The sequence below is a fragment of the Haliotis rubra genome, unplaced genomic scaffold, assembly GCF_003918875.1.
Source record: "Haliotis rubra isolate DU_JTF1 unplaced genomic scaffold, ASM391887v1 Scf663, whole genome shotgun sequence".
Classification (NCBI taxonomy): domain Eukaryota; kingdom Metazoa; phylum Mollusca; class Gastropoda; order Lepetellida; family Haliotidae; genus Haliotis; species Haliotis rubra.
Genome location: NW_025767372.1, coordinates 387,398 through 401,240, shown reverse-complemented (window position 1 = coordinate 401,240; position 13,843 = coordinate 387,398). Strand labels below are relative to the sequence as shown.

At 42.2% G+C, this 13,843-nt stretch overlaps 1 protein-coding gene across 2 annotated transcripts in view; it reads left to right on the top strand.

The window, feature by feature from the left end:
- Nucleotides 1-13,843, top strand: part of LOC124257515 (lachesin-like) — a 163,923-nt gene that overhangs the window by 139,329 nt on the left and 10,751 nt on the right. For both annotated transcript variants that reach the window (XM_046691600.1, XM_046691598.1), the window contains exons 2-3: nt 12,587-12,699; nt 13,035-13,239. In XM_046691600.1, coding sequence (XP_046547556.1) covers nt 12,587-12,699; nt 13,035-13,239 — 318 coding nt within the window. The remainder of the gene's footprint in view (nt 1-12,586; nt 12,700-13,034; nt 13,240-13,843) is intronic.

Sequence of the window (13,843 nt, the reverse complement as noted above, 5' to 3'; positions counted from 1 at the left end):
AGCAAAGGTTGGCAACGTGCTTCCCTCAGCTTCGGTTCGAAAAATATTTTTAATATCAAAATAATATTTTTTTAAATTTTGATATTAAAAATATTTTGCTAACCGAAGCAAGGGAAACACGTTGCCAACTTTTGCTCGCTTCGTTCCCATATGGAAAGACTAGTCATTTTCTCTTTGTTGCGCAACCCTAAGTGCGCTACAATTTGCCTGTGGGTGAACAGTCTGTGGCTCAAACATTTAGTGTTATTTATATATTAAATTTCTACCATGACTACGGTATCAGACGACGACTCACACTTCTTTGTTTCTCTTGTGTATTGAAAGTCCCGGGAACGCGAAATTCAGTGTTAACTGTAGCTTGGCCGTTTCCGCGAAAGCGAAACCTAAATTGAGGAGGTTTGGTCCAGATTTCGCTTTCCCGGGCCATAACCCTCGCCGCAAATAGCTGCAACATTGCTGACTGCGGCGTTAGGCAATATTCATTCACTCACTTCTCACCGACCTGACCTGATAGATTAACAAACCCTGATATTACCCTGGAGCTAATTAAAGGAGGGATACGGTAATCCCAGATAATCCGTACGTGTAAGAAACGAAATTCGTCTAATTCTGGCACATCAGACCACAAGCAGCGCTCTAACGGAGGTAAGGGATAGCCATTTGATGCCAGGGAATCCTGTTTATAAGTAAAAACGCCCCAAATCGTATTTTCCGAGATTAAGATGGGAACCAGCAGCACCGCCCCCGTGGTGGTGAAGTGAAAAAACATCGTCATATAGAAAACCTGCACAGAATGAATACGGACCAGGGATCGTCACACTTAGCGGTGTTTGCACTAAGTTTAAGACGGCCGCAACTTCAGTGCGTTATATACAGGATCACCAAATCGAAACATGAGTCTCATTAACCTATTCAGACAATGACCTACTTTTCAGCCGATCCGAATTTTCTCGAGTGAAAGTGAAAATAGACATCACAAACAACTATGGTTACACTGAATTCCAATTTCTTGTTTCATACGAAAATGGTATTTACAAATGAATTTTATTTTTAACTTTAATAACATCGTATTTCTATTTTTATGGCGAGGTGTAGGCAGCATGACCTTAACTAAGACGTCACAGACTGCCCCTGTTTGATGAGGTCGTAAAATGATTCACAATGCATCTGGCTCACTGGTTACACCCATTATGTGTTTTTGCGCTTATTCACTGTAGTTGTGTAACGTACAATGTGATTGATATAATATCAATTCCGTACCAGACCGCCAAACGTTTCTAGCGGCAGAGCCTCGTTTTGAGATTTCCACGATTTCCCGGTCCTGTTTGTCAGAGCTCGCTGTACGACAGAGCACGCTGCACGACGTGTTTGCAAGGGTTAGAAGGAGCGTAGTGTTGCAATATACAAGTGCAATAATGCTGATTAATATTTATGTATCCAGCTAATTGAATGGGTCTCAAAATTCTGGACTGGTTATTGTACTAATTTGCGCAATAGGACCGAACCCAGTCAACAGGAAACGAGACTGTTGTGTAATCAATGTTTTGACTTGCCAGTTGTAGCTGACAGTTATCACTTTACATAAGATTCTTGCATGTATACATTCTGTTTACATAAACAGAAAACAGCCCTTATATTTAGAAAAAACCCATTAACAGGCGTATCCATCCGAATCCGTTCATACGACAGACGCCGAACAACTGCAAGTTAGATAATTATATAAAATGTTTTTTGCTCACTCCATTCATTAATAACTACATGCCGGAAACACCATTACACGGCCATATGATACAGTTCCCGTCCATTGGCCATTGACACCTATTGGGGAACTATGTGTATTAATTATGAATATTTTGTAACATACCTTCCCCAAAGTTTGCATACCATGGTTTTATACTTCTGCACCGCGATACCCATGTGTTAGGATCGTCTTCAAGACAATTATTGGAATTTTTATCATTTATTTCAGTGTGAGAGCGCTGATTAATAGGCCGCATCTGTTTCGTTTGAAATCCATGCTGAGTTTTATTATCTCCCAACAGACAACACACAGCTAAAACGAAATTGGATCCTGTTTTATCAAAGTTACGCTCGTATAATGGAAATAATTCGCTTCTGTAGCGCTAGTTTCAGAATGTATGTTTTAAAAGCCATTACTTGCGCTACCTTGACGCATGCGCATAAAGACTTGCATAAATTGAATTTGATCTTAATAAACAGATAGCGAGAAATGCTGATTTCGCGAAACAACAAATCCGCGTTTTAGGAGTACTGAGTATAATGACCAGATTCATGTTTCCAAACAATATATATCTCAATTAAATGTCTGCATTCTTAATATGATAGAAAAGTCGATTATTTCAACCAATCGGTTCGTGTTGTGTGTAATGATCCCCAAATAGTAATTCCACATGGAAAAGTTACCTTTATGAAATATGATAATATCTTATAAGAACTTTTGTCTCGGTATCATGTTTGTCGTTTCTATTTTAAACTTTTGATAGAACGATGTAAGATTCGATATACACATTATCCGATTCCGTTATGATCAGAGAAGGATTATGAGCACTGCAAAATGTTCTCCCGATTGAGAATGATCTTGCTCACTCCGGTCCGTATTAGGGTGAGTGAGTGAGTTTAGTTTTACGCCGCACTCAGCAATATTTTAGCTATATGGCGGCGATCTGTAAATAATCGAGTCTGGACCAGACAATCTAGTGATCAACAGCATGAGCATCGATCTACGCAATTGGGAACTGATGACATGTGTCAACCAAGTCAGCGAGCCTGACCACCCAATCCCGGGTCCGTATTGGGAATAAGAAATACAAATGAATATATTTACATGACCAAACTCAGAGATGTACTTCCAGATTAATCATATAAATTCTCATATTAATAGACTCATCTCGACAGAAGAGGAATTTGATCAGGAATAACTTGTCTGTATGGGTAAAACTTGTGCAATGATGTGAAAGGTTTGCTCTGAATGGTTATATCCCTTAGTGAAGCACGGATCCGTTCATTGTGGGTTCGAATTTCAGCTTCGTCTCAAATGTGGTCATTCTTTATGGTTTCTCTGAAACGATGACGCGTTTCTCTTGTTCTACCCACATGAAACTGACCCGCTAATATCAGCGACCTATTGACGGCCGTCTCTGTGTAACAACCTCGGTGTCGGTACCGATACACCCTCGCTGACCTGGTTATCATCGCGGAGAGATACACGTGTCAAAAGTTGCTGTGTGCACTTGATCAAATCTCTTTAATAGCCACCATTTATATAATATACACATCGTTCTGATAGTAACACGATATGGTGCTGTGTGGAGCATATAATGGCCCTGTAGGGCACTGGTTATAGTCTGTCTCACAGTCCCTGAACCACATTATTTTCCCTGCTGCCAAGACCTCTCTGAAGTGCTAAAACCCTAAATAAAGCAAGTCTAGATTTCCCAGGTTCAGGGTCTGTTAACATCTGCAAGAAAACTAACTCACTTTGGGAATCTCTGGTCTCCCTAGGGCTCCTTTTTAATATTAATGGGCTTGTTTGTTACTATCAAAATTATATATATTCAGAGACTAAGCCTTAGTATAGGCACTGGTCTGGAAGAGGAGGTGTGTGTGTTGGCGGGAGGATGAATGGAAGAGATTGGCCAGCGAGTGTATCACGATTGTAATGGGGAAGGTCATGTCCTACAGGTAGCATTTCCCCAACAAAACAAATGAAATGTGCAGAGACCGGTGCTGCAGCCAGACTGCGTAATTGCGGGATTCCCGCTAATTCTACTTACCATGGCGCTGTATTTATGAATGTTTGTGCCAACAATGGGTCAAATATATCATTTGCAACGCGTTTTTATATATCGGGCGCGTAATTAATTTAAAAATACCACTATTTTCATTGAAAGCGATGTAATTGTCAAACATTAGGAAATCAAAATATAAATATTGAAACATCCGGAATTCAAACGAGGCTTTCTAAGCTCTGCACATTGCTAGTACGTCTATTTGCATACACTGTGAGGAGCTTGTTTCGCTGTACGCAAGTACCTTTTTGGTTTGTGTGTGTGTGTGTGTGTGTGTGTGTGTGTGTGTGTGTGTATGTGTATGTGGTATGGTGAGCATATGTGTTTGTCTGGTGTGTGTTTGTGCGTGCGCGTGTCCCCCGAGGAGGTTGGGTATGATTGATTGTATGGATTCTCCCCCCGCCCCCCTTACGGATTCCATCGTGACCAGCCCTCAGAGATTTGCTTAGCAGTAACGAGCACTAAGATCTTTTTTAATGAGACTGGCCCAGCACTCTTCAAATTATTTACTGGCGTCAGTAGTAGCAGGGCTAGTAGAAACACTAGTACCAAAAATATAGAAGTTGCAGTGAAGGCAGCTATCGACTGGTCACTCCAGGCCCTGTTGAATCCCACAGCAATCGATTCGTCAGCGTCCCGTTGTTTTTTCTACTCGAAGTCCAAGCTGGTTGTTTTGCATTGGCGCCGTGTCCAGAGAGGGAATTCCATTGTGACGTGTTGGTCACGTGTCACATTACATCGTCCAGCCTCTGGGTGTCGCTAGGGGAGATACTAATATGCTTTATGTTCCCTCGGATACATGATGCTAAACCCAATGCTCAACAACGACGAAGATGATGATGGTGTTTTTGTCTTGCGTTCGTTTGTCTCATGTTAAAGATGATGATGATGATGATGATGGTGGTGGTGGTGATGGTGGTGGTTGTGGTGGTGGTGATGATGATGATGATGGTGGTGGTGGTGGTGGTGATGATGATGATGATGATGATGATGATGATGATGATGATGATGATGATGATGGTGGTGGTGGTGGTGGTGATGATGATGATGATGATGATGATGATGATGATGATGATGGTGGTGGTGGTGGTGATGATGATGATGATGATGATGATGATGATGTGGATGATGATGATGGTAGTGGTGGTGGTGATGGTGATGATGATGATGATGATGATGATGATGATGATGATGATGATGATGATGATGATGATGATGATGATGTCGCCGTTGTCTCGCTTTCGTTTGTCTCACGCCAAAGATTTTTTCTAATTCAACCTAACCAGACGCAGGGGAAAAACATGACCCCCAACTCTCAATCAGCCCCGACATGTCGAACATTCATTCAGATTCAATCGGATTTGATATCAAATTCCGTGATCTAGTCTTGACTGTGAAGTCTTACCAAACCCTATTTATCATAGTCGACAAGTGGTCATTACGGATTTGGGCGGATTACGTGGGCATTATCTGGACACTATGGAGTGACCAGACCTGTCTGGACCTATCGCAAATACCCCCATGTCAAGTCAGAAATGTCACGTTGAACTATAATCCATTATACTCTGAGGAGAACCGATGGCGATTACATGAGGATAGGTTTCTTCTGAACGTGGAAAGTCGCACTAAGACAGGACCAAATTACTTACATTTCTCTGAAAAATCGATTGATTCAAATTCGCTGGCTTATGGTGGAAGTTTTCGCATTCATTTCAAAATTAGCCTCCCGAGAAAATTGCAAACATGTTCCTGTCCGCCATGATGGAATAGAGCGTATCTGTCGACTCCGGTGTCGCATCTATAGAGTTGTGTCTCTTTGGTTTGCAAGGATCCTGGAATCGTTTGTTCGAATCCTGGATTAACCCTGGTTGGGATTGTTTTTTTGTCAACACTGCAACAATGTTTGTTCGTACTACTAAGATACCAATCTTTTATCACCTCTGGCTTTCCCCCCTTGTGTCATGACACAACTAATAAACATCGGAATAACAGGGTCACCACTTGTTCCGCTGACTCTCGGAATAACAGGGTCACCACTTGTTCCGCTGACTCTCGGAATACCAGGGTCACCACTTGTTCCGCTGACTCTCGGAATACCAGGGTCACCACTTGTTCCGCTGACTCCCGGAATAACAGGGTCACCACTTGTTCCGCTGACTCCCAGAAAAGGTAGAAGGGAAATCATCTGAAAACAGAAATATAGCTCATTATGCTATCAGCGATTGTCAACCGTGAACCAGTTTCTCGGTACGTTTATACAAATCTCCGACAGATACACCACGACGTCATCTTCCTCGTCCCTGTTATCACCATCTACGTCAACCACCCACGTCTAATGCTACCCGTCCAATCCCCGTCCACCCTGCCCGTGTCATGAGAAAATGATAAGCATGCACCTTATATATATATTAAACTCTACTATTTGCCCCGGCGGTCTTTATATTGCACAATACGGCGTAAAATACCATGTTTGTACAAAGAATTGCACAAATAATATCTGATCCGCCATCTCTAACTCTTCAAACATGTAAGTTCTCGCTTGTACTACATCCAGCAGCTCTCTTTTCAGTTTCCATGAAGATTCGACCATCACTTGACCAATACCTTACTGTCCTAATTTTTGTTCCATTGTAATTATCAAATCTACAGTTACCAAAGGTTGCTGGTGTTTGATATAAACAGCTTCTTCTTTAATTCCACAGACCGCCTCCGTGGTGTAGTGGTTAGAGCGTCCGCCCGGAGAGCGGAAGGTCGTGGGTTCGATCCGCGACCGCGTCATACAAAAAGACGTTAAAATATGGTAATTGTTGGTCCCTGCCTGGCGCTCGGCATTAATGAGTACAACAAGGCCTGGTCGGCTCCGAGTCAGTATAATGTGTCTGAGTGGGGTATTCATGCTTCACTGCGGCATGGTATCTCAGTGGGCTGGCACTATAAAACCAGCTTAAGTCTGGGCTAGTACAAGCAGCCGCACATACATACACACGCATGCACGTCGTCATTTGATCATAATATTCTCAAGTACGACGTAAAACCCAATTTCACCTCACCTTTAATTCCACAGCTCAAAACACCACAGTCCAGTGGATTGGTAGAGTACATGAAGCAGAATGTGTCCGCTACCTAGATCCACACGGGCGGTACTGTCAAGGCTTATTATGTTATGAAATAAATCATCGATTTAAAAATTATGCCATTATACTTGAATGTAGAACCATCAAGCGTTACGGATCCATGGTGATGTTTGGAATCCACATAAAAGTGCCCCGGCCTTCTCAACATAAAGGTCAAAATATTCTCTCTGAAATTGGGCCCCACTGACACACAACCTGTCTCACTTTACAAATTCGAGCAATTAGAGAATTACTCTGGATAATCAGCTGTGATTTCAAGACAAACGGTGCCTGACTCACCACGTCTGTCAGCAGCGTTTCACGCTGAGAATGGGGGTCGTTGTTGAATGTTCATTACACTGTAGGGAAGAGGGATTTATGTGAAATTGACAACTGTAAAAAATGTCAATTTCGGTCTATTCGGTTAACAGGGATATGTGACATTTTGTGCGGCGTGATATCATGCCCTGGCGTCTGTGTGTGTACGTGCGTGCGTGCTTGCGTGCGTGTGTGAGTGAAGATGTAGATCAAAGCCGCTTGAGGTCGTATCACTCACTCACTCACTAATTCACTCACTCACTCACTCACTCAAACACCCACCCACCCACTCACTCACTCACTCACTCTGATCTCTGAAATGTATTTACACTCCGGCCACGTTCGGCGGCATTAACTTTAATAAAAGTATGAAGCGGTCATATACATATGGCTTGGTTGCAACAATAAACTCACTCACTTTACTGACGAATTCGTGACGTAACATAGTTTTCACATATCCTCACGTATTATATTACCGCGTCGCCACGGTGACGGTCCGGGTTCGATTCTCTCTCACTCCCTAACGCTGAGACATCGCGGTTTCTATATAACCCTCGGAGACAGTTTGAACACAGATTCTCTCAAATTAAAAGAGAAAACACAAGGTTAGAACCACGTGCATTACTTCGCTGAAATTTAAATTAATTAACCGTTACAACGTGATATTGCAATACGTGATGGTGTCTCACCAGGACTTACGTATCCACAATACTTTCCCAGACGCTATCTGGACGTTGGATGCTAATTTATTACCGTCGGCGTCTCACCGGGGAGTAATTCCACGGTATTCATTGTGCAACATACATGACATTTTTAACGAAATTAAATATCCTCGGCTTTTAATCATCTTCCACTATACAGAGCTTTCAGCATGATTCCCACGGGAGGCCCACAAATGTGATTTGTTTGTGGATGAAATAACTAAGTGACGAGTAGGAGAAATTAAATTTAGAATAATTCACAATGTCCTTCATTTTATTGTGCATGAGAACATAATTCTCCACGTTGTTGTATGCCGTTGTTGGATCACGGAAACGTGTAATATCATTTAGTGACTATAAGGTAGCCCAGCGGTTAAAGCGTTTGCTCTTCACGCCTAAAACCTGTGTTCGATTCCCCAGACATCACTTAATTGTCTCCAAAACCCTGGTTGTTATAGCGACGTAAATTCCAGCACAATACTGCTTTAGTGAGTGAGTGAGTGAGTAGGGTTTTACGCCGCTTTTAGCAATATTCCAGCAATATCACGGTGGGGGACACCCGATATTGGCTTCACACGCTGTGCCCATGTGGAGAATCGAACCCGGGTTTTTTACGTGACGAGCGAACGTTTTAACCACTAGGCTACCCTACCGCCCCAATACTACTTGGAAGTATTCAAGCTAAATACCGACGGTCTGCAAATAATCGAGTCTAGACCAGGCTATCCAGTGATCAACAGCATGAGCATCGATGCACGCAATTGGGATACGGTGACATGTGTCAACAAAGTCAGCGAGCATGACCACCCGATCCCGTTAGTCGCCTCTTACGACAAGCATGGGTGTCTGAAGATCAATTCTAACCCGGATCTTCACGGATCCTGTTCGACATGAGAACATATTCACTTTAAAATCGGATTTTGTTAAAAACGGTGACAAATGTTGTTACCACGTAGCGGAGCTGAAAGTTGTCGCCGAAACACTGAAAACTCTAAAGTTCTGCTCTTTAAAGAAAATATTGTCTGAAACACAAATCCAAAGAACCCAAATGGCGGATATATGACACTGAAACTACATCAGTCATTTTCCTATCCCTATCTTGACAACATGTCACGATCGTTTAAAGACGTGTCCAAGTCTCTAGTGTGATTATAGCTTAATAACAACGAATATTTCTCTTAGACAGGGATCAAATTGAATCAATTCAAGAAGTCACTTATCCACATTTGCTGTCAGTGAGGGGCGGTGGGGTAGTCTAGTGGTTAAAGCGTTCGCTCGTCACGCCGAAGACCCGGGTTCGATGGGTACAAGGTGTGAAGATCGTTTCTGGTGTCCCGTGATATTGCTGGAATATTGCTAAAAGCGGCGTAAAACCATACTCACTCACTCACTGCTGTCAGTGATAGCTGATACGGTCCACTGTGACACAAAACAACACTCAGGGCCTAGATTTCCGAAGCTCTCTTAGCGCTCAGACAGTCGTAAGTTAATGTTTATGAATGGCACTTACGACTATCTTAGCGCTAAGAGAGCTTCGAAAATCTAGGCCCAGTACTCAAACGCTGGCTATTCGCGACTTCTTCGGACGTTATGTAACAACCCTTTACGACTTGTTTGTTTCTGGAACTCCGCTGATGTAATTACTCCTGGATGCGGCATGTCGTAAAATGAACTGTGAGACTCTTCCGCGGTCTCGCCGCTCCAGTATAATACGGTCGCTGGGTCTAAAATATTCTCTTGTCTTATCTGGTGATACAGCCGACTATATAAGCTTTTATCGGGCTCATGATTCGTTACCGATGTCTAATGGCGTGATAACCTGCTTAAATACGATCTAAAATGATTTTTGACCAATAGGGATCAGGGCAATCAATAACACGCTTACCGAATTGTGATTGACAGTACGACAAGTAGGACGGTGTGAATTTCAGAGATAAGTCATTGACTGATTGAAAGTACGCGCTGAAGAAGATGGATAGTTATAGTTAGAGTGATAAACGAGATCTGAACGAGACCTCACGAGAGTTGAGCAGGGGCGGTAATGAAGTGAGCGTTGTCAATGCTTATGTCATGGAATTGACAAGTTTGCGAAAAAAAACCTTTTCGATCGTAGGGCTTTTGTAACAACTTGTTCTATTCAAACACTGGTGCGATATGTGCAAATTGGATTGTTGTGACATCTAGCTCTGCAAACTTGGTTCATTGAATGGAATGTGAGGATTTGTTGCTTAAATATGACCTTGGTTTGAAAGAGCGGCAGTTGGTTGCTCGTTTCCGCTTGCTCAATTTGAACTCAGCTCTATTTTTCGCTCTTGACAGAGCAAGGGCAGATAACGCATGTAATCGGGAAGGCTCTGGTGTCAACCATCAGAAAAAATCACACGCAATCTCGTCGATATCAGAAGCTCTCTCCACCGAACTGTGGGGTAGAACTAAACACTCTTTCAGTCACCACTATTATGTCAAAGTTATATGACACAGTATAAGATTTAGTATTATGTACAAAACAACTTTCACTTTCATACATTTGTCAACTCATTTAGCTGATGTACAAAACAACTTTCACTTGCGAATATTTGTCAACACGTTAAGCTGTATGTATATAACAACTTTCACTTGCAAATGCTTGTCAACACATTTAGTTGTATATACAAAACAACTTTCACTTGCAAATGTCAACACATTTAGTTGCATGGACAAAACCACTTTCACTTGCAAATGCTTGTCAACACATTTAGTTGTATATACAAAACCACTTTCACTTGCGAATATTTGTCAACACGTTAAGCTGTATGTAGAAAACAACTTTCACTTGCAAATGCTTGTCAACACATTTAGTTGTATATACAAAACAACTTTCACTTGCAAATACTTGTCAACACATTTAGTTGCATGGACAAAACCACTTTCACTTGCGAATATTTGTCAACACGTTTAGTTGTATATATAAAACCACTTTCACTTGCAAATACTTGTCAACACATTTAGTTGCATGGACAAAACAACTTTCACTTGCAAATACTTGTCAACACATTTAGTTGCATGTATACAAAACTTGACTGCCACCACACATTCATGTGTGTCTACAACACAATCCCCACTTCCACATACCTGTCATGCATTGTCCCCATGAATATCTTGTCATTTTCAATTAATGTAACAAAACTAGGAAGTGCTGCATTCGCTTTGAAGCCAGGGAAACAGGAAGTTGTTTTCGAAGAAAAAGCGGATGTGGTCCGCCATATTGATTTTAATTTCATCACCAATCAACTTGTCACTGAGAAGAAAAATGAATATGTGAATAATTTATTCCCATTATGATATTGGTAATTATAGGGGGAACAGCTGGTTGGGGGCTTTCAAAGCGCGGTTAGTCACTTACGAACGGCAAATTATCCACAGTCTACCCTAACCTTTTGAAATGAGAGTTTAATAAGCCGGCTTTCCCCTTATCCACAGCCAATCGCCTTGCTTTGCGTCAGTTCTAAAACATTACACTGGTACCAAAGGGTGCCATTATTGAACATGTTTCAACCGATGCGGGTTTTTTTACCGATACGAGCCGTCATTGTGATTTATATGGCTTATATGTGGTGGTACGCATTAGTCCGCACCAGCGTTATGTAACATTTTAGTTCAATATGAGGCTCTTTCATCAACTTCAGAACTATGCGTATCTGTGACGAACGTGGGCACACTGTACATACATTAGAGAGTGAGTGAGTGAGTGAGTGAGTGAGTTTTTACGCCGCTTTTAGCACTCGACTAAACTGCCTACTTCAATGGTTGTGGAAACGGCCGCTATCGACACAGCCATGCTCTGATTCTGCCGTTTAATTCTGTGTTTATTCTGTGTTCAATGTGCTTTCTTCATCATAGTGATAGACAGAGGGCGTTGACAGGATGAGTGCTTCTTTGAATTAGAAAAGTACTTCCGCCGCCAACGAATCGTAATTAAACAAAACTCTTTATTGTGTATATTTGTGTTTAGGTCCCTATAAAGAATCGTCACAGATACTCTGTCTTCCTTAAAACACAACTAAATTAGCACGTGGTAGTGTTGCTGTAGGTTTGCTCAACAAGAAGAACGCTAAAGACAACAGGCGACATTATGTGATAAATATCTGCAAACGTACGTTACAGATGCCAATACGCCTGTCTTTAATGACGAACATTGACAAACATGTAACGTCGAAAGAATTTTGGTTATAAATAGATACCTGCTGCAGATGTTTGTCGCACTCCACGTGAACGTTTTCACTACAGGAGAATATGAATATAGTTTTCTGTCGTTCTACTGTAACTGGGCGGTGGGGTAGCCTAGTGGTTAAAGCGTTCGCTCGTCACGCCGAAGATCCGGGTTCGATTCCACACATGGGCAAAATGTGTGAAGCCCATTTCTGGTGTTCCTGCTGTGATATTGCTGGAATATTGCTGAAAGCAGCGTAAAACCAAACACACTCACTCACTCACTCCTATTGTAACTTTACAGAAGCCGAGTACATAATACTCGCATGTGGAGAGTTTATCAATACATGAAAGAACTTACGTGTGATCAAACGACAATCTGGTACTGGACAAGAGACTTAAGTTGGATTTTTGTCATTGTATATAGGTGCTTACGAATTGTTTCGTTTCGTTTCAGTGTCCCTTGCCGCACAGGATCCGACATTTGAGACACCCGTGGTCAATGTGACTGTTGTAGAGGGCGCGACGGCGGTGTTGCCATGTAAAGTCAGTCACCTAGGGCGTCACAAGGTATGATACTACATCAGGTGTTTTTCTCATATTCATGAGAAGGAGGCAGTATTTTGCAATAAAAATAAAACCGAATAGTTTTGCAAAAGGTTATACCTTCCAAAAATAGAGACAGGGTGTTTTTAAAAAATAATCATGCTCCGTAACTTCTGCCTCTTTGGAGGTTGTAGGGTGGCCAAGTAGGCCAATCACTGGTTCATGAAACTGAAAAACAAGGGTTCGAGTCCCGCTGTGAGTGGCTGGTATGATCATTGTGATCTGGCTTAAATAATATTGTTGAGAGCGGCATAAAACAACATCCAGCTCTTCCCTCAATGGCTGTGTTGTTGTTGTAGGTGGCGTGGACGGATCAATGGTCCACGCTGCTGGCGTTCATGGACACGAGGATTATCGACGATGAACGCATCTCCGTGGACAGACCATACGGCAACGACTGGAACCTCCACATCTCGGGGGTGAAGCTCGATGACCAGGGCATCTACAACTGTCAGATCAACACGAAACCAGTCAAGATACAAACAGTCGTCCTGAATATACTAGGTAAGTGACAGGTTGACGTCATGTAACAGCAGGTTGACGTCATCTAACAACGGGTTGACGTCATGTAACAACAGGTTGACGTCATGTAACAACTGGTTGACGTCATGTAACAACGGGTTGACGTCATGTAACAACGGGTTGACGTCATCTAACAACGGGTTGACGTCATCTAACAACGGGTTGACGTCATGTAACAACAGGTTGACGTCATCTAACAACGGGTTGACGTCATCTAACAGCAGGTTGACGTCATCTAACAACGGGTTGACGTCATGTAACAACAGGTTGACGTCATCTAACAACTGGTTGACGTCATGTAACAACTGGTTGACGTCATCTAACAACAGGTTGACGTCATGTAATAACTGTTTGACGTCATGTAACAACTAGTTGACGTCATGTAACAACAGGTTTAAGACGGCAACAGCTGATGGGTGTAACAATTGATTAAAACGTTGGTTCTACCCGTTTGAATGGGGTCCGGTTATAGTTGATTAAAAAAAGGAGTGGTACCAATGGATTATCTGAGAAGCACATGATAGAGGGCAACGGTATAATTTATTAAAGCAAGAATTGACTGAAGTAATTTAACAGTTGATTCGAG